General features: G+C 60.7%; 1 protein-coding gene across 6 annotated transcripts in view; it reads right to left on the bottom strand.

Moving 5' to 3' along the window:
• Positions 1-20,088, bottom strand: part of APBA2 (amyloid beta precursor protein binding family A member 2) — a 211,756-nt gene that overhangs the window by 22,388 nt on the left and 169,280 nt on the right. For all 6 annotated transcript variants that reach the window (XM_058294834.2, XM_058294832.2, XM_023585805.3 and 3 more), the window contains exons 4-5: positions 13,978-14,058; positions 12,431-12,467 (exon numbers count right to left, since the gene is read on the bottom strand). In XM_058294834.2, coding sequence (XP_058150817.1) covers positions 12,431-12,467; positions 13,978-14,058 — 118 coding nt within the window. The remainder of the gene's footprint in view (positions 1-12,430; positions 12,468-13,977; positions 14,059-20,088) is intronic.

The following is a 20,088-nucleotide window of genomic DNA, read 5'->3' as shown; positions in this document are numbered from 1 at the left end:
GCCCTGAGGAGCCCAACGGCGGCGTGGCGGCGCCGGGCGACTCGGTGCCAAGGGTCTTGTCGGGCTGCGCCCTCGAGCCCACCCAGGGAGTCCTGCAGCTCAAGCCCACTGGAGGGTCCCGCAGCTCGAGCCCGCCCGGGGGGTCCCACAGTCTTGTGCCCGCCCAGGTAGTCCAGCTGTCTTGAGCCTACCCGGGGGGATCCCGCAGCTCTGGAGCCCACCGGGGAGTCCTGCAGCTCAAGCCCACTGGAGGGTCCCGCAGCTCTGGAGCCCACCCAGGGTCCCGCAGCTCAAGGCCACCCCGGGCCAGGGGGGTCCCACGGCTCGAGCCCACCAGGGGCGTCCCTCAGTCTTGAGATGGAGATGGACTACCGACGCGCAGAGCCGCCATTTCAAGCGCCCCGTCTCCCCGAGACCGACCTTCCTTTCGCTCACACGGTACATACGTGTTACATACACATGTGGGACGTACCGCACGGCTCGGGGACCGAGAAGAAAGCGTGTTCTTCCTTGCCGGCCCCAGCAGGGCCACAGAGCCGCGTCCTGAAGCGCCCCCCCCCCAGGTGAGGGAAATGACCCTCTGGGCCCATCACAGCGAGGGTCCCTCGAGCCTGGACGGGGTCTCCCCAGAGTGGGGGGCGCACTGCGGCCTCCTCCTCCCGGGGCTGGGGCTGCGGGAGCTGCTGCCCACGCCTTCCTGCAGCCACACCCCGACTCAGTCACGGGCCCACCACCCTCCAAAGCCCAGAGCCCGTGGCCCGGGCCCCCGTGTAAGCGGAGGCAGCGCCTGCCCGGCCCACCTGGCACCGCCGAGCTAAAGCACATCAGGGCCGCCCGCTGAGACCCTGTGCCGGAGCCTGGGGCGCTCAGGGGCCCCTGGAGCCCACGGGTGAGGAGGGGCTGCTGCGCCCCCACAGTCACCACGTAAGCCCCTCAGGGTGCCTGCAGCGAGTGCCGAGGACGCACGTGGAGGGCGGGGGTCCTGCCTCCGTGAGGGCTGAAGGACAGCAGGACCCACCAGGCAGGGGGAGGGAGGAGCAGGTACAAAGGCCCTGGGGTGGCAAGAAGGGCACCAAGAAATGCTGCCTGGACACGGGGTGCCAGCCAGATGCGAGAAAGGGGCCCCCGAGGACTGTCCCCACGGGGAAAGCCACCCTGGCTGCAGAGACACAGGCGGCAGAGAGGAGGGAGGGAGGAGCATGACGGCTGCTGCAGAGTCCAGGGTGCTGCCGGCAACGCTGGAGACGGAAGACAGCACGGAGCACGGGGCTGGGCCCTGGAACACACTTTCATCAGGAATTAGATCAGGTGGGCTGAGGCCCAAAACCAGGCGCCTGCAGGCCGGGCCTCTCTGAGGTCTGTGGGCCCTGCTGTGGCCACCGACCACCTATGCTCCAGCTCCGCTTGCTCTGAGGTCCGTGGGCCCTGCCGTGGCCGCTGACCACCTGTGCTCTGGCTCTGCCTGCTCTGAGGTCCGTGGGCCCCAGCCGTGGCCCGACCACCTGTGCTCCAGCTCTGCCTGTTCTGAGGTCCGTGGGCCCCTGCCATGGCCCCTGACCACCTGTGCTCCAGCTCTGCCTGCTCTGAGGTCCGTGGGCCCTGGCCGTGGCCCCTGACCACCCGTGCTCCGGCTCTGCCTGCTCTGAGGTGCGTGGGCCCTGGCCATGGCCCCTGACCACACGTGCTTTGGCTCTGCCTGCTCTGAGGTCCGTGGGCCCCAGCCGTGGCCCCTGACCACCTGTGCTCCAGCTCTGCCTGCTCTGATGTCCGTGGGCCCTGGCCGTGGCCCCTGACCGCCCGTGCTCCAGCTCTGCCTGCTGAGGTGCGTGGGCCCTGGCCGTGGCCCCTGACCACCTGTACCCCAGCTCTGCCTGCTCTGAGGTCCGTGGGCCCTGCCGTGGCCGCCGACCACCCGTGCTCCAGCTCCGCCTGCTCTGAGGTCCGTGGGTCTTGGCCACGGCAGCTGGATTCCCAGGTCTGGGTAGAGGAACGGGGCTGGGAACCCACCGGGCGTGGAGGAGTGCGTTGAAGGGGCAGTCGCGGAGGGAGGGTGGGCTCCCCGGGCCCCCGCACTCAACCCACGTGGTGCCGGACGAAGGGGGTCAGGCGGAGGAAGCAGGAGAGGGGTCGAGGCCCGCAGGGCAGCTGCCTCCGCCCAGGCTGGCATGGACGCCCTCGCGAGGACCACCGTGCTTCCTGACGGAGTGGACGCAAGCCCAGAGAGCTGGAGGGCGGCCGGGGCCCGCGGGGCAGCGGGGGAGGCGAAGGCCCCGGGGCGCCTTCCATAGTGGCGGCCGAGTGGCTGGGGGAGGGCACGTGGCACCGTGGACGGGGCACGTCCGGGGCGTGCTCGAAAGCCAGAGCAGCCTCGTCCCGAATCCTCGGGCCCGAGGGATGGACACGGGAGGGGCCGTCCACCGGTGCCGCAGCTACCGCCTGCGGGAACAGCAGAGCATGGAACGGGCGGTGGGCACCGGCTGCCAGGGTGCAGGGGCGCAGCGCGGGCGGAACACGGCGTTTTCAGGGCCGCAAAACCACTCTGTGCGAGGCTGCGGTGACGGACACGCATTTACCTCTGCCGACGCCTGTGAATCCACAGCAGGGGCAGACGAGGACGCCAAGCGCGGCCGGTCAGCGGCTGCGCCCCAGCCCTGGTTCACCAACTGCGGCGAACGGACCCCACTGACGAAAGTTGTCAGTAAGGGGAACCTGGGGTGGGCGGGGGTTACACGGGGACTCCCCACACGTTCAGTGTCACGTTTCTGTAAATCTGAAACTATTCAAAAAATAAAGCTTTGTATTGCTGAAAAAAAGCCAGTGGAGGCGCCAGCAGAAGCTGCAAGAGAGAGGAGACGCCAGGTCGTGGGGCTCCGAAGCTCAAGGGCGCGGGCGAGGCGGGCACAGCTGCCGGGGGTAGAAGGGCGGCCGGGAGCAGGCGAGGCGCCCCGCGGCCCCCGGCAGGAGAGGGGGGCTCTAGCCTGGGCAGTGCCGAGCTCCTGGGCTGCGCTGACCAAGACCACGACTGCGTGGCCACAACCACGGCCTCCTGGCTGACGGCCCCAGAGGCAGAAGGGTGGACGGCGGCGTCCTGGCCGCAGCAGGCCATGGCTCTGAGGCTTCCTCTCGCCGTGTCCGACATTCTCCAGCTGGAGCAGGACTCCCCTGGGTCCTCTGGCTCTGTCCCCCCCCCCCCCATTAGGGCCCCACCCCACCGGAAGCAGCAGCTTCAGGGGCCCTTGGGGTGGCACGAGAGCAGGACCGAGGACCTATGGGGACGGCGTGCGGAGTCGTGGGGCTGGGGTCCTGCAGCTCTGGGGAGCGGCTGTGGGCCCTGAACAGGCCCTGCCCCCTCTTCCAGTCTGGCCTGGAGCTGGACCCGCCAGCACTCCCGTGATTGGGTGTCGAGAGACCCCGGAAAAAGGCAGGTGGGTCCTGAAGGGCTAGTGTGGAGAAGACGGGGTCTGGCCCAGGGGGGCTGTGAGGGCCCTGACCGTTCTCCTCTTGGCGCTCATCGCTCGTGGGTGCCCTGACTGTGGCACCAATCGTCCTTGCTCCTCCGTGCGTCTCTCTGAACATGGAGGAGCGGAGTCTGCAGATGCAATTACAGGAGGCCAAGGTGCTTGGACAGAACTCTCTAGGAGTAAGACTTCCATAATTCGTTGACTTGCCCTTTTCTGTTGTTTTATTTTCTCGAATTTGAAATTGTTATTTGAAAAAAAAGACTGCCGCGTGCAAAACCAGGCCCGTGAGGCATTAAGCGGGGGAGACGTGGCCGCGTTCGGTGACACCGAGGAGAGGGGCTGAGGGTCACGGCGGGAGCTCTGGCACCCCACGGGAGGGGCAGCCTCGCTGCCAGGGGGGAGAGGGGCATCAAGGAGGGAGGGCAGAGACCTGCCAGGCGGCCCCGAGGCACCAGCCTCCACCGCGTGAGCCAGAAAAACCACAGGAAAAGGCCGGCAAGGGGAGGAGAAAGCTTCGCCTGGGCTCTGCACGCAGTGCCGTCCTCAGCTGCAGGACGCTGGAGCCCACCCACGCGTGCGAGTGGAGGGCGGCTGGCAAGCGGGGCACAGCCTTCCACGCCGTGGGCCTCCAGGAGGGCACAGCACCTCCGCGCACTCCTGCGGAATCTCAGGGCTCAGAATGAGGCGAGAAGAGCAGTAAGGAGCAAGGGTGGAGCACAGACCACCCGTCTAAGAGACGGGAAGAGATGCTCAGAAGAAAACCTGCAAAATCTTAAAAACGGTCATCTATAGTAGAAGGAAGGAAGGGTCATAGGGAAAGAAACCAGACATCTTTGCACATGCCCTGTTCTGTATATCTGACTTTAAAACCATGTATACTGCATAATTTAAAAAATTAAAAGTGAACTCCTAAGAATTAAAGGAAAAGAACCTAACCCCAAATCCATTTGTAACATGACCACAAGAGAACTATTCCAAATGATTTTAAAACACGTGTAATTGTCCACCGCTAGTGGGATACACAATAAAGACAGAAGTCAATACAAGGGAACCTTAGAGCAGATCGGCAGGCCTGTGTCCTTGGCAGGTGATTACCATTTCCCAAGACTGTTGTGTGATTCACGGATAAAACAAATGAGTAACTCTGCTGGATTCCTGAGAGGGGCAACTTGGGTCTTCAGAGGGTACAAACGTCAAAAGCCCGACGCCCCTGACAAAGGGTCAGCATGAACAGGGCAATTTTTTTGTAGGAGGTACCAGGGAATGAGGCCAGGACCTGGGAAACAGGCGCTCAACCACCAACCTGCTCCCAATGTGGTGAATTTTTTTTTAAGATTTATTTATTTATTTCCCCTCCCCCCCCCCACCCCGGTTGTCTGTTTTCTGTGTCTATTTGCTGTGTCTTCTTTGTCTGCTTCTGTTGTTGTCGGCAGCACAGGAATTTGTGTCTCTTTTTGTTGCGTCATCTTGTTGCATCAGCTCTCCGTGTGTGGGGCACCATTCCTGGGCAGGCTGCACTTTCTTTCACGCTGGGCGGCTCTCCTTATGGGTGCACTCCTTGCGCGTGGGGCTCCCCTATGCAGGGGACACCCCTGTGTGGCACGGCACTCCTTGCACGCATCAGCACTGCGCATGGGCCAGCTGCACACAGGTCAAGGAGGCCCGGGGTTTGAACTGCGGACCTCCCGTGTGGTAGACAGACGCCCTAACCGCTAGGCCAAGTCCGCTTCCCCAACGTGGTGAATTTTATCTCCACAACAGTGCATGAGTTCTCTGCTGCTGCATAACAAACTACCACAAAACTTCTGGTCATTCAAGGCTGCTGATATCAGAGAGAGACAACCAGGCCTGCCGCTCCTGAGGGAGGGCACAGCAGTGCCCGGCAAGCACCCGACCTGAACCTGACCCAGCCCCCCTCTCCACCATTTACAGGACACAGATGCGGGAGCACATTAAACCACTCCGCGAGGACACAGTCAGCAAAACCCAGACTGTGGGAAGCGCTGCAGGAAAGATGACATCAACAAAACGACTGAAGAAAGGAAAAGGAGAGGAATCCCAAAAATGGAAGCGGTATAAGAGAACCACAGAATGTACCAACCAGTCTCAGCGGATGGACTTCACTGGGCTCCCTGAACAAGCGGCCTGAAAACTGGAAACGTGGACACCGACTAGATAGACGACGATGTGAAAAAGTGGCTGGAGCTTTTTTTTAATCAAGTCCCTAGCTCTTTGGGGAAAATACTGAACTGTTTAAAGAGGAAATGAGGTGCAGTCCGGGTCTGCATTAGGGATAATCTGGAGAAGAGGGGGTGCAGCAGAGCAGAACTGGCAGGTCGCACTGAAGCTGGAAGAGCAGCCCAAGGTCCCTGCGGCGTCCTCTTCTGTAGACGAACGCAGTTTTTTATGATACAAATTAAGATGATACTGATGTAAAAAGGCACTTCCCACTATTATGTCGTCTAGCATTGCTCCTTGTGGGCTTCCCAGTCAAATTAGACAAGAAGAAAAAGGGGAAAAAAACAAAAACGGCAACAGCAAAAAATCATTCTTATTTTTAGATAGCATGAGTGTATGCCATGGAAAACCCAAGAAAACTATTGAAAATCTATTTGAAAAATAAGAGAACTCATTAAGGTAGTAGTTTCAAATTTAATATATGAAAAAAATCAATAGATTGGTGTACCTACAAATAGCAACAAGCTAGAAAAAAATAATGAAACAAAAGATAGCATTTACAAAAAGGATAAAATGGATAAAATGCTAAGGAAAAATTTCCAAGGTACATGTAGGACTTTTATGAATAAAACGCACTTAAATAAATAAATGGAAGGATAAATCGGGCTAAGAAAACTGATACTTCTCCCTAAATAGATCAACTTAATTAGTACTAAATAAAAATACCAATAAGAATCTTTATTTTGAAACTAGACAAGCTGATTCTAAAATTTCTACAGAAAAAAAATATGCAAGACTCTCCCAGGAAGCTCTGAGAAGGCAGCAGGGCAGAGCCAGGCAGAAAAACGAGGCGAGGCCCCAGGAAAGGAAGTGGCCGGATCTCAACTGGAGGACACGGCGCGGAAACGGAGTGACCAGCCCGGAGCTGACCCCAGCCCAGGCCACTCAGTGCTTGCTAAAGGCAGCCTCTCAAACCAGTGAGGAAAGACTCGCTGAATTTTTTTTTTTACAACCGGTGAGCTGCTTGGAATAAAATGATTAAAATGCAACTCTTCCTGTATCCATACATCCAAATTCCAGGTAAATCAAATACTTAAATTTTTAACAATAAAACCATTAAAGTTTTAGAAGATAATTTGAGAATTTAAAAAATGATCTCAGGTGTATGACAATCATACGAAGAAAGGAAAACTCAGTAACCGCAAAGGAAAAAAAGATTAATAGATTTCACTACATCAAATGCTCCTAAGGGAGAAAAAGAATGATTTTTTTAAAAAATGGGACAATGTAACCTGGGAAAAACTTTTGCAATATAAATCAAAAGTCCAATTTCCTTCATATGTAAAGAACACTACAAATCAATAAGAAACACCAAAAATCCCAGCAGAGCAAAGTCAAAGGAAACAGGCAAGGCACAAGAAACGAAGTGCACGGCCTCTAAACCGAAGAAAGGTGATGAGCTTCACTTATGATGGAGGACAGGCAAGCTACGTCAATGAGATAGGGCTTTTCGTCCATCAAACTGGGGCTAAGATCAAAAAGGGCAGAGCTGGGGCGGCGGACTTGGTCCAGTGGATAGGGCGTCTGTCTACCTCGCGGTTCAAACCCCGGGCCTCCTTGACCCGTGTGCAGCTGGCCCATGCGCAGTGCTGATACACGAAAGGAGTGCCCTGTCACGCAGGGGTGTCCCCCGCGTAGGGGAGCCCCACGTGCAAGGAGTGCACCCTGTAAGGAGAGCCGCCCAGCGCAAAAGAAAGCGCAGCCTGCCCAGGAAAGGCGCCACACACACACAGAGCTGGCACAACAAGATGACGCAACAAAAAGAGACACAGATTCCCAAGCCGCTGACAACAACAGAAGCGGACACAAAGAAGACGCAGCAAATAGACACAGAGAACAGACAACTGGGGTGGGGGGAGAAGGGGAGAGAAATAAATAAATGTTTAAAAAAAAAAAAAGGGCAGAGCACTCACTGTTGGGAACAAGCACAGCAAGCGCCCACGAAGGGCAGTGGAGCTTCACCCCTGCAGAAGGGGCGCCGGCGACGCCACCACTGTTGGTGTGCTCACCGCCTGCTGCGCTGCTGCGTCCAGGAGCTGCTGCTGTTCAAGAACCCGCACAAGATCACGACGACGCGGACAGGGGCCGCGTCGTGCTGGGGCGGGGAAGGCAGCGTGCGGCCGCGGCAGGAGCGCGTGGACCGTCGCTGGCGCCGAGATCGGCCCAGCAGCAGCAAGCACCACCCGGTGCTCCGTGCAGAACCTGTTTCTTAAAGGGTCTATACCTGGCTTTATATGTCCAGGGAGCAGCAGTTTCTGGAAAGATTCATCAGAAATTTAACCGTGGCTTCCCCTGCAGAGCGGAGCTAGGGATGGGAAGCTGGGGCTTTTGTTTTTGTTTTTATCGGGTGCAGACAGAAAAGGGAGGACAGTGGGGACTTCCGGTGGCTTTCGGCCTGATCCAGGCACTATTCCAAGAAATCGTTCAAAAAGCCTCCTGGTGGATAAAGCTTATTTTAAACCGTGCCTAATCCCCACTCTGCTGACCGAACGTAACACCAGAACACGACGCTGTTTGTAAAAATAAGAAGCTATTTCAGTTTTCGTAATCCCTTCTCGGAACGGGCTGCATTGGGCTTTATCCTGCTGTCCTGCCAGCAGCTCCGCACTTGGCCGCCTCCGCGGCGTGTGGCCGCCTGGATCCTTTCGTGCTGCCCGTTCCTGCCTGCCTGTTTTCTGAGGTCCTGGGGCCGGGGATTGAGCCCGGGACCTTGTATGTGGGAAGCCGGTGCTCAACCACCGAGCCACGACGGCTCCCGAGTTGGTCTTATCATTCACTTGCTTGTTGTTTGTTTTTGTTTTCAGGAGGCACCAGGGGCCCAACCCAGGACCTCCCGTGTGGGAGGCAGGTGCTCAACCGCCTGAGTCCCGCCCGCGCCCCGTGTCTGCTTTTGAGTCTCTGCAAACTGACTCCCTTGCTGTAACAAGCTCTGAACAAACAGCCTCTGCTTGTCCGTGCTGGGCAGTCAGCGATTTCCACCAAGATTAAGAGGAGACCCAAGCAAGGGGGCCAGAACGCAGGGGTGGGTGGGCTGTTTGTGCCAAAGCTGCCGCAGGGGGCTCTGCGGCGCGGGGCGACGTGCGCCCTCGGCCTCCAGGGTGCACAGCCGGCGTCGAGGACGGCCTTCCCGCTCGCTCCCTTGGGGGCCCGTGCCCGCCGGGCCCTCAGCTCCTCGGCTGCAGACGGTGGCCGCGCCACGGCAGCGAGGCCCGGGGCTTGGGCCACCGGCACTTCCTCTTCGCTGTGTGATGGGGCTTCGCGGGGCGGCCTCAGGGACCCCGAGGACCCTCCTCGGGTGAGTGGGTGGCCGCAGGGTTCTCCCAGGGCGCCTCTGGGCACGCCAGCAGCCCCCGCATGGGAGGTCCCCTCCCGCAAAGCGCAGGCCCCACTGCCGCGCCCGCTTCGGGGGGGCCCCCTCCCGCTGCCCCAAGCTGCGCAGCCTCTGGGGGAACGGCCCTGCGCCCGCCCGCTGACCTGCACGCCCCGCCCGCTCGGCGCCTCCGCCACACTCAGCGGCTCCCCCTCGGGGGTCTCGGAGGTGACGCCTCCACAGCGCGGGCGCGGCGCAGCCAGGGCAGCTGTCGTCGTCGCTGCTCCTCCCTTCGTCACTGTTCACCCGCCTGGTGTGAAGTCGGGCGGGCACCACCCAGGGCCCCTCCCAAGGACCCCATCTCCGTCTGCAGAGCAGCCGTGACAAGCGCCCCCCCGCGGCGTCAGGCTCAGCGGGGACTCGTGGCTCGCAGTTTCCAAGTCCAGCCGAGCGGCTCCTTGGGGCCGTGGGGCGCCGTCCTTGTCCCCCCGCCAGGCTCCCCCGCGGGCCCCCCGTCAGGCCCCTGGACTGAGTGCGCTCGCCTAGGACAACGGCCACCCCAGGGAGGGGTCACCCCTCAGGCTCCACCGAGGCTTCCCTCCGGGAGGCTCCCCAGGCGCGACGCCCCCAAGGCCGCTCCCCGGACGCATCTCCCTGCTCCCCAGCCCCACAGTGGCACGCGCCAGCTGGACGGGTGCCGTGGCCAACACACGCTGCCGGACCCGCCCCGGCCTTCGGGGAGATCCAAACACTCGATTCTCGGGGCAACACCGGGACGCAGCTCCGGTCGGCGGAGAAGGGACGTCCGCGCTCCCGCGGCTTTGGGGTTCCATCGCGGCCCGTCTGTGGGGTGCCGCAGAGCTGCGCGGTCCTCCAGGGGAGCTTTGCCTCTCCCCGCCCCACCCCCTGGCATGGGCCGCCTTCCAGGAGGGCCCCTGACGTCCCCCAGCTCAGGGGCCGTGGGCCCCCAGGAGCACCGTGGGCGAGTGTCCAGGGCCTCCTCAAGGGACAGGCCAGCGTCAGGGGTCACCCAAGAAGACCACAGCGCCGGTGCCGGCAGGGACGTGCTACAAGAGCCCCTGAGCCCGCGGCAACGCTGCCGAGCCACGGGGCTGACCCTCTGCCTGAGGGTCCAGGGTCAGTGCAGGAACGTCCCGAGGTCGGGCTCTCAGGCGGCGAGCGTGGACCCTCCATCCATCCAAAACGCACACCTTCCTGGCAGGAAGGGGAGATGCGCAGCTGGCGCGGACACCCCCCTTCTCCCTTCTCCCTGCCTGGCACAGGAAGTGACGTCTGGGGCAGCACAGCCATTGTGCGGCTCTGAGGTGCTGAGCCCAAGGACAAGTCCAAGAGCACGAGACATTCCGACCTGCCCACGAGGCGCCGGGCCAGCAGCCGCTCCCTGCAAGGCTCCTTTACACTGGACACATCTGGTGTTAGGGGCCTGTTGTTACTCACACCCAAGTGCATTCCTAGCTGATACAGGTGTTTAATTTTGGGATGGTTTTCCCATATTCGTTGCATTGTAGGGTTTTTCAGCATTATGATTATCTGTTCCTGTTGCTAAGATTTGTGGCATCGTTGAACAGGAATTCCCTAATATTAAGGGACAATGCTTTTGTTTGAAGTCCCTCTATTTTCACAACACTCACGGGCTTCTCTCCTCTAGGCATAACTCTAAACTGAGGATGTCCATGGTGGTTCGAGCTGGTCACAGCGTCTCACGCGGGCTGAACCGGCCGAGCCCTCCCGCCGTGCTGAGCTCATCTGGAGCCGTCGGGGCTGGAAGGCTGGAGCGAGAGGCCGGCTTCGGCCCGCTGACCCTCCTCTGTGCAGGAGGCCAGCTACGAGCCGTGGCCCACGCATTCCCCGGGAAGCTGATGGGAATTCTGCTCCCACGACCCGGGAAGCGGGGGCTTCCGGGGTCCTCGGGCCCCCGTGGGCAGCCTCGCCCTGCGCGGAAACGCTGCCTCCACCCCCGAGAGGTGCGCCTTCCTAGAAATCCTACCGCCCACGGACAGGTCCTGGGAAAACGCGATGAGCGGCAGGAATTTGGGTTGGAATCATCATTAGCTGCTGCGACCTGCTTAGAACCAGTTTCAGCCATTCTGAACCAGTTAAAACCTAACCTAAAAAGCACATTTAAACTGCTGGGCAAAATCCACACGGGCCTCCCTGAGTGCATCGTGGTGGGCCCCGGTGGATCTCAACTGTGCGGTCAGGGTTCCCACGGTTCAAACCTTTTGAAAAGTCCAGTTTGGGCCACACCGAGCCAGTTTACGGCGGTCACGGTGGCCGGAGGGAGTCGGGCAGGTGAGCACAGGGAACAGGGGCCGGTTAGACGCGCCGCCCTCGCAGGGACCTGCCGGCACCGCGGGACCAGCCTCCGGGAGCACACGGCCCCCACAGCGAGGCCCCCAGACCTGCTCGGCGGCCCCCGAGACCCCGGGCTCAGCGGCGCCCCGCAGCTCCCAACAGCAAGGCCTCCCGTGGGCTCCCGAGGGCTGGAGCCGAGCAGGGAGAGCCCGGGGGTCCCGCCGGAACACGGGGGCTTAGAAGGCCCCAGGGCCCCGCGCCTCACCCCACGGCGCGCCTGCCCCACGGCCCAAATGTGCTCTTCCTTTCTCTCCTTTCTCAACAAACCCTTCCACTTGCCAAATAGATCAATATTTAAAAAATAAATAATTGGCTTCAGCGGTTAAGCCATTTTGAACCAGTCTGAGCTGGTTTAGACAGGTTTAAATTAGTCCCTCAAAGGGCAATTTGGGTGGCTACAGCTCATTACTCAGTAAGGAAAATCCTAATGGGGAAGGCGTAAAGTCGTTCATTTCTGAAGACTAATTTGCCTAGTTCCCATAAATATTCATAAACGTTAATTACCAGTTTATGAAAGAATTAATAGAACTCGCACTGATTATCCTGACATGCTAGCAGGGGCAGGGGGGCATCCTGTCAAAGAGCTCTTCACCCCAGAGTCACCTCGGGGCCTCGAGAGGCGCCCGGCTGCGCGTCCCGCCAAGCCCCATCACTGCCCAGCGGTTCTCGCCCCACACCAGGAAGCGGGACGGGCAGACGGCTCGCTCGGCTTTCACTGGATGCCGAGGGCGGCTCGGAGCCCGAGGGACGCCCAGGCAGGGGCGCGGGAAAGGCAGGTGCGTGAGAAACGGCCGGACTTGGCTGCAGCCGCGGGCACCCAGCCCACCACCCAGCGCCGGCCTGCGGCCCACACGACGCAGCTCAGTGGCCTAAGCCCATCGAAGGACCCGCGGGCGAGCCGGGGGGCTGCGGGCATCAACAGGGCTGCGGGGCCTCCCCCTGCAAGGGGCCCGAGCGGCGCTCAGTCAAGCACGCGCTTGGTTTCCGCAGGAGAAAACCACAAGTCAGAGCTCCCACACTCAGGGGCAACCCCAAAGTCACTTACCAGCCACGAAACTTGGGAACGACGTCACCTTCTTCGTCTGTTTGGAAACATGCGACAGAACATGGCGGTTAGAAGCGAAGCAGGGGCGTGCTGTCACGTCCGTGCACGGGACTGACGGCTGTTCCCAGGGCCCACCCAGAGCAAACCAGCGGCATCCTGGCGACGCGGCGTTTGGAAGGAGCACACGTGACTGGTTCCCAAGGCAAAGCCGGGGGCGCACGAGCCTATCTGCGAAAACCTAGGGACCCCAGAGCAGCACATCGCTGCCGGCAGAGGCCCAGACACCATCCAACCCGACGGCTCTCCAACCGCTGGGCATGAGCTGAAAGTCAGACGGAGGAGACGGGCCTCCCGGGGGCCACGGCCACTTCACCCAGGCGAGAAAATCTCACCCAAGCTCTGCTCCTCACGGAGGCTGAAGGCCGTTTTAACAATCTCCATCATGCCAGGGCCCCTCTTGTTGGTTTAGGACAGCCGCTCTCAAAAGGGGTGATTTTGTCCCCAAGGGGATCTGGCAATAGCTGGAGGCATTTTTGTTTTCACGACTTGGGGGCACTGGCACCTCGTGGGGGCAGGCATGCTGCCCCAAACCCTCCAGTGGACGGGGGACATTCCCCACGGGGAAGAACCAGCCAGACCAAAGGCCAATGGCACCGCAGCCGAGACCGTTCAGCCTGCGATCACCCCAGGCGGTCGAGGAGCTGCTCCCAAATCAAGGACCCCCACGCCCCCACCCTGCGCCAGCGGCAACACGGGAACACATCCCGGTGCTGATTGCACAGAAACGCCCCCCTCTTCCTCCTCCAGGGACAACATGCCCACAAAGGGACACCTGAACTCCACCCACGGAGACACCTGGACTCCCCCACGGAGACACCTGGACTCCCCCACGGAGACACCTGGACTACCCCCCACAGAGACACCTGGACTCCCCCACAGAGACACCTGGACTCCCCCACAGAGACACCTGGACTCCCCCACGGAGACACCTGGACTCCCCCACAGAGACACCTGGACTCCCCTACAGAGACACCTGGACTCCCCCCCACAGAGACACCTGGACTCCCCCACGGAGACACCTGAACTCCCTCCACAGAGACACCTGGATTCTGCCCCCACAGACACACCTGGACTCCACCCCCCCATGGAAACACCTGGACTTCTCCCCCGATGGACACACCTGCCCACCCCCATGGAGACACTTGGATTCACCCCCCCCATGGAGACACTTGGACCTCCCCCCCCCACAGAGACACCCGGACTCCCCCCCACGGAGACACCTGGACCCCCCCCATGGAAACACCTGGACGCCACGGAGACACCTGGACCCTCCCCCCATGGAGACACCTGGTCCCCCCCATGGACACACCTGGCCCCCCTGTGGAGACACCTGGACTCCCCCCTGTGGACACAGCTGCCCCCCCCCCCCCCCCCCCCGCCGTGGACACACCTGGACCCCCCCAACCCCCAGGCACGTGCTGGGCCCAGACCTCGGGGAGGAGCTGAGCAGACCGCTGGGCAGGCAGCTCCACCTGAGGGAGAATTACCTCCGGGCTGTTGTTGTTGTCGGCAGGTCCGTTGAGGTCAGAGCGCTGCTGCTTCCTCGGCTGCTCCAAACCATTGCAAACCTGGAGTCACGAAGGTAAAGCTTGTGTTTTTAATGTGTTAGAAAAACAAGTTAGGACACAAAACTGTATGGGTAATACGACACCTGTTTTGCAAAATGCACAAGTGTGCGCGTCTATATCTATATATTCTTAACTGAATTATACTTAAACTTTTCTGCCATTAAGAGGAATACTTTCAGATTTCTTTAAAAAGGTGTTAAAATCGTATTTTTAAAAAGCCTAAATTCTCAATTGAGAATAAATGCAAATTAGCCAATCTACTACCAAAACATTTCATGTTTCATAAGCTTTCTTCTAAAGGAGATGTTGCACCACAGTTTCCTTCACTTCAAATAATAAAATTTGGGAGTTGGGCACACTTTCTCTATCCAATCTCTGTGCCACCCAGAAGACAGAACAGAGCAAGCGAAAACGAGAGCGGGTTCCCAGGAAGCCACCACGTAAGGCAGGCTGCAGACCTTCTGGAAACGCACTCTCCAGCCGCGCGTGACGAGGGCGACGGCGCTGATGGCGGGAGCGGCTGCTGCCTGAGCTTTAGGGGCACGAAGTCCCCTCCTGTTCACGAAGGCCGCCCGCTCCCACCGCACAGGTGGGCAATCCCGCGCCGCGCTGGCCTGACTGCCAGGCTCCCCGCACCGCGGGGCGGGAGGCAGAGCTGCCAGCGTCCTCCCCAGGCGCAGGTCAGTCCCTCTGGGTCTAGGAATGTGGAAAGACCTGGTCCCACCTCCTGCCACGGACACTGCAGCGACCTGCAGCCCCGCTCAGGGCTGCGCCCACGACGACAGACGCCCCTGGACTTTAGAGGGGAGCCGGGAGCTGAGGAGCAGGGCTTTGGGAACAAGGATGGAGAGGCTGGGCGCAGGGAGGGTGGGGTGCGGCTGCGGCCCAGGGGCAGCCCCCCTCTGGGGCAGGTGGGCAGCCAGGCAGGGCGGCCGTCTGGTCACCCTCTGCTCCACCCGGCCCCTCTGCCAGGAGCCTCGGCCCAAGGGCCCTGTCCCCGCCAGACCAGGCGGGGGCCTGGCTTTTCCTGCTCTTGTACCCAAGGCTCCTTCCCGGGGACTGGACAAGAGGCAGGGCCCCTCGCGACTCCCGCCCATGGGCCCAGCGCTGACCAGGCTGACGGGCGGCGTCCCCTCCAGCAGGGGCGGGGCCGGGCCTGGGACCACTGCTCAGGGGCTGGCCAGAGAGGCTTGCCCCCCAACTCCACCCCTCCAAGGCCAGACGACGCCAGGCAAAACCTCCCACAGTCTCCATGCACCAGGGAGATCGCCCCAAGGCTGTCCACGTCCCCGTCAGCGCAACCCCAACCGGGACGTGCCTCCGACTCCTCCGTCGACGGCACTTTCCACCTCCAGGTCCACCGGGGCACGTCGGCGCTTACCGACGTCCAGGATCCAACGCGGTAGCCGCCCAGAGGCCCGCGCCGCCATTTCAGAGGCTGAACCGGGGTCCCCACAGGGACCCGAGAACCAGCCCGCCGACCAAAGGGCCAGCAGCCCTACTGCACACGGTGCAGCTTAGGGTGGGGTCTGGTTTTCAGCGGTCCAGCAGCCCTACTATGCATGGTACAGCCTGGGGTGGGGTGTAGTTTTTGTGGTCCAGCAGCCCTACCATGCACAGTACAGCCTGGGGCAGGGTCTGGTTTTTGGTGTTCCAGCAGCCCTACTATGCACAGTACAGCCTGGGGCAGGGTCTGGTTTTTGGCGGTCCAGCAGCCCTACTACGCACAGTACAGCCTGGGGGGAAGTAGTTTTCTGTGGTCCAGCAGCCCTACTGGACATAGGACAGCCTGAGGCGGGGTATAGTTTCCGTGGTCCAGCAGCCCTACTATGCACAGTACAGCCTGGGGCAGGGTGTAGTTTTCGTGGTCCAGCAGCCCTACTATGCACGGTACAGCTTTGGGTGGGGTCTCGTTTTCAGTGGTCCAGCAGCCCTACTGTGCATAGCACAGCCTGGGGCGGAGTGTAGTTTTTGTGGTCCAGCAGCCCTACTATGCACAGTACAGCCTGAGGGGGTGTAGGTTTCTGGCAGAGGAAAGGCCAGAGGCGCAGGCAGCAGAGAGCACGATGGGAGGGGGCGCTACCCGGCGGGCACAAGTGTGCCCTTCTGGGGCCTTTGGCAAAGGGAAAGGGACCCCCTGGGGGACGCGGCCGGTGCTGGGGCCTGGCCAGCCTTCCCGGCGTCATCGCTGAAGGCAAAGGCACACCCCCCGCTGCGAGCGCTGTGGCTTCAGGCAAGGCTGAGGCTCCGCTCAAGGGGCAGAGGCTGCGGCCAGCTCCTCGGTCCCCACCCAGAGGATGGCTGCCCTTGGGCAAGGCGAGGTCTCGAGCCCACTTAAACAGGTCCTCTGCCCCCAGGCCCTGCGGACCCGGCCCTCTTCCAGCGCCCTCCCCTCGAGGGCCCGCGCCTCCCGCCGCGTCTCCACAACACGCAGGAGCGTGGCCTGGAGGCTTCTCCTTGGGAACCCCATCTGGTTCTCGCTTTCATGGGGGGCCTTGGCAGCTCCCAGCTCAGCTGACATCAACCCGGCATCAGGCGACGGTGCCATTTAACCTCTGAGCCCCCACACGGCGCCGTCGTCAGCCACACCTCAGATAAGACGCGGGAACCAGCTCACCCCTCGGAGTCGTCCTGAGTGATATCGCAGGGGCAGAGGCTGGACGTTATGTGTCCCGCCATAACCCACTGGGTGGACTGGGGGAGAGTGTAACTACAATGTAAACTATAACCCACGTGGGGCAGCAGCGCTCCAAGATGCGTTCACCAAATGCAGGGAATGTGCCACAGTGATGAAAGAGGTTGTTGATGTGGGAGGAGTGGGGGGGTGAGGTGTGGGGTATGTGGGAACCTCTTATATTTTTTAATGTAACATTTTGTGTGATCTATACATCTTTTAAAAAAAAGACAAAAAATATATCTAAAAAAAATTAAAAAGAAAAAAAAAGAGGGCGCAGGATCACATCCTTCGCCAGGGAAGGGTCGGCGGCCGTTCTCGACACCAACAGAAACCCAGCGTGAGCCAATCCCTCAGATAAGGTGGTGAGGAAAACATCAAGACGCTGATGTGAAACGGAATACGCCAATGTGGTGGGGACCCCGGCCACGTCTGCAGCTGGAGAGCAGAAAACTAACGGGCACAGACTGGCCGTAAAGCGTCAGGATCACAACAGCTGTTCCGGGCAGAGAGGATTTGCCCGTAATAAAAGAATACTAATGTAAATAAATTGTCCTAATAAATACCTTGGCTCCAGTTGGGGAAACTCAAGCTGGGATTTTCTTTTAACTGTCAGTTTTGATTTGGTCTGCTTGATTAAACTGAAAATACAGCAATATAACTACACGACTTTGGATGAAACAACAGCAAGCGAGCTCACACCCACCGGTGCTCACGCCATCTGTGACAAAGACAGAACGCTTCCCAGCGTCCTCCGGAACGACAGACGTAATAGTTACATAAGGCGGCGCTCGGGCTGGGGACGGAGCCAGTCGCGGCCAGCCGGTCACGCTCTCCCTCATCTCAGAAGTGGTCCAGGCAGGGGGATCCCGGGGCTCGTGCCGGGGGCCGAGTCCGGGAGTTGCCTCTCTGTCCTGGTTTTCAGAAGTCGCTCGCCCTACTCGTCTGCCGTGCTGGCAAAGAGGCCACCCAGCTGGGGGGGCGTCGGCCGAGACCCGCAGCCCTGCACCCGGCAGGGCCGAGCTGGGCGCGTCGCCGCCGTTTAAATCGGATTTGAGGTCTGACGTGGGCCAGGCACGTGTTCTTTCTAGAGCCCTTGACTCTGTCCCCTGACATATACGTGGCTCAGAAAAATCACAGCATTGCTCGTTTCTCTCCCATTCCCTTCACGGTTCAGGTCGCTCGTGATATTAACATGGAGGACAAAGGGCGCTTAGACAAAGCTCTTATTCTTAGAATGGTTATTCCCCTGCTGATAATCTGCCCTCAAAGCAGATTTACGGCTTAGGAGGAGGGAGGCGGGCTACGCGGGAGCAACGAAGCCCTCAGCTGATCCGGAGCATCCCTGAGGCCTGCGGGAGCCCCTCCCTGGCTCCCCGTGTCCAAGCCCTGCCCGGGTGGACTTCTAACCTAACCACACCCTGTGTTGCTCGGGCTGCACCGGGTGAGCCCTGCCACTCCACCAAGGACCCCCGCACGTCTGAGGACTCTTCGCCGCCGCAGACGCCCGGTCCCCCCCGGCCAAGCTTCAGCGCGTCCCTTCTCACCTTTCCAAAGAAGCCGCACGAAGGGCGGTGGCGCCCGTGGCTCCGAGCCGCCTGAGCACAGGCAGGCCCGAGGCTTTCTGAACCAGCCGCAAGTCTCCATCAAGCGCCATCCAACAGGGACTCACGCCACCAGGCTCGGACAAGCACCCGCCGAGTGCCGGGCCTGGCCACGGCGGTCCTGCCGGCTCAGACCCTCTGGCACGAGGCCAGGAACAAGCCGCACGGGGGCACGGGGACAAAAGCGTAGCCGCGAGAGGAGGCCTGCAAATCGAGGGCCACAGGAGGCCAGGCCGCTGAGGCTTCGGGCTACGAAGGTTCCTGTCCGTTCAAACAGAAGCTCACGGGGGGCTCGTGGGAACAGAGAGCGGGGCAGCTGCTGTGGACAACGGGCTCAGCGGCACCTCGAAAAGCTAAACCCAGAATTCCTACATGGCCCAGCAATTCCGCTCCAGGCACGTCGCCCAGAGCTGCAAGCACAGGCCGCTGAGAGCCTCCAAGCCAACGCTGAGGGCAGCGCATTTCCAGCCACGGGAGGAGCCGGCCAAGCGCCAGCACCGTGGTGAGTGAATAAACAATACGCCGCATACACAAAACAGAGCGTCAGCCACAGAGAGGAACGGCAGGCGCACGCGACAACACGACGAACCTCAAAGACGTCGTGCTGCGTGAAACAAGCCCCAACGAAAGGCAACAGGCTGTTCTGCTCCATCTAGTGACGTGTCCAGGGCAGGAGTCCAGCAAGGACCGGCCGGGGCTGCAGGGCTGTGGAGGGGCGGGGACGGGGGCCGCTGCAAGGGGCCGGATGAAAACGCTCTGGAAAGAGAGATGGACGAGACCGCAGATGCACTAAATGGCCCAAATGAAAAATTTTACGTCTATTTTATAACAGAATAAAAAAACATGAGGAAAAAGAGTGAGGGGAGCCTGTGGCACACCCTTCCTTGCTGACGAGCCGGTCAGCTCAGGCTGAGGGTCACGGCCGGCCGGTGAGCGCAGACCCCCGGCCCACCCGAGGGACGGCATGGGGAGCGAGCCAGCAGGACGCGCCAGGAGGCGGGCACCTTGGATCACCCTCAGGAGCGAATGTCCCTGTGAGCCCTGCCCCCATGGGGGAGCCGGGCATCCCCGCGCGAGGGGGGCACGCGCCGGCCCCCCAGATGGGCCGGCAGTACAGCTGCTTCGCCGCCACCTCCCGCTTGCCCCAGGCCTGAAGGCGAGAAGCTGCGCACGAGCGTCCAGCGACAGCCGCCTGAGACCAGGAGTGTCCGCTGGGCTTGTCTGCAGCCCTGGCGGCTGGTCCTCTCCACCGCTCAGCCTCGGGAGCAGCATGCCCTTCCGGGAAAAGCCACCCGGCGTCCGCGAAGGAACGCAGTGATGGCGCGGCCATCGAGGGGGAGCTGACGTCCACGGGTCCCAAAGACCCGGTTTCCCAGCGCGCTCGGCAGCCGAAGGCCCAGGACACGAGCCGCCAGCCCGGCGTGGACAGCGCGACCCAGCTCCGTCCTGACCACCATCCTCAACGTTATTAATCCTAAACAGGAAACAACTGAGCTGACACCCAGAGGCGCCGCCCAAGGCCGAGGTCACCAGAGCAAACCCTGTGAGTCATAACGTGGAAAGTAAGTCAAAGCAGCAAACGCGGAAAACAGACGCTGCCGTCACCTCACGGAACCACCTGCCCAAGGTGCGACTGCAGTCAGGTACTCGGTTTTCCCCAAATTGAGGAAAGGCGACGGGGAAGGAGGGCGGTTGTGTTCACGGCACTCAAAGTCCTTCGGCTTCGCGGCGTTTTGTTGTTAAGGTGAACCA

This window comes from Dasypus novemcinctus, chromosome 3, assembly GCF_030445035.2.
Source record: "Dasypus novemcinctus isolate mDasNov1 chromosome 3, mDasNov1.1.hap2, whole genome shotgun sequence".
Lineage (NCBI taxonomy): Eukaryota > Metazoa > Chordata > Mammalia > Cingulata > Dasypodidae > Dasypus > Dasypus novemcinctus.
The sequence above is the reverse complement of the archived record's forward strand: the minus strand, read 5'-3'. Positions and strand labels throughout refer to the sequence as shown.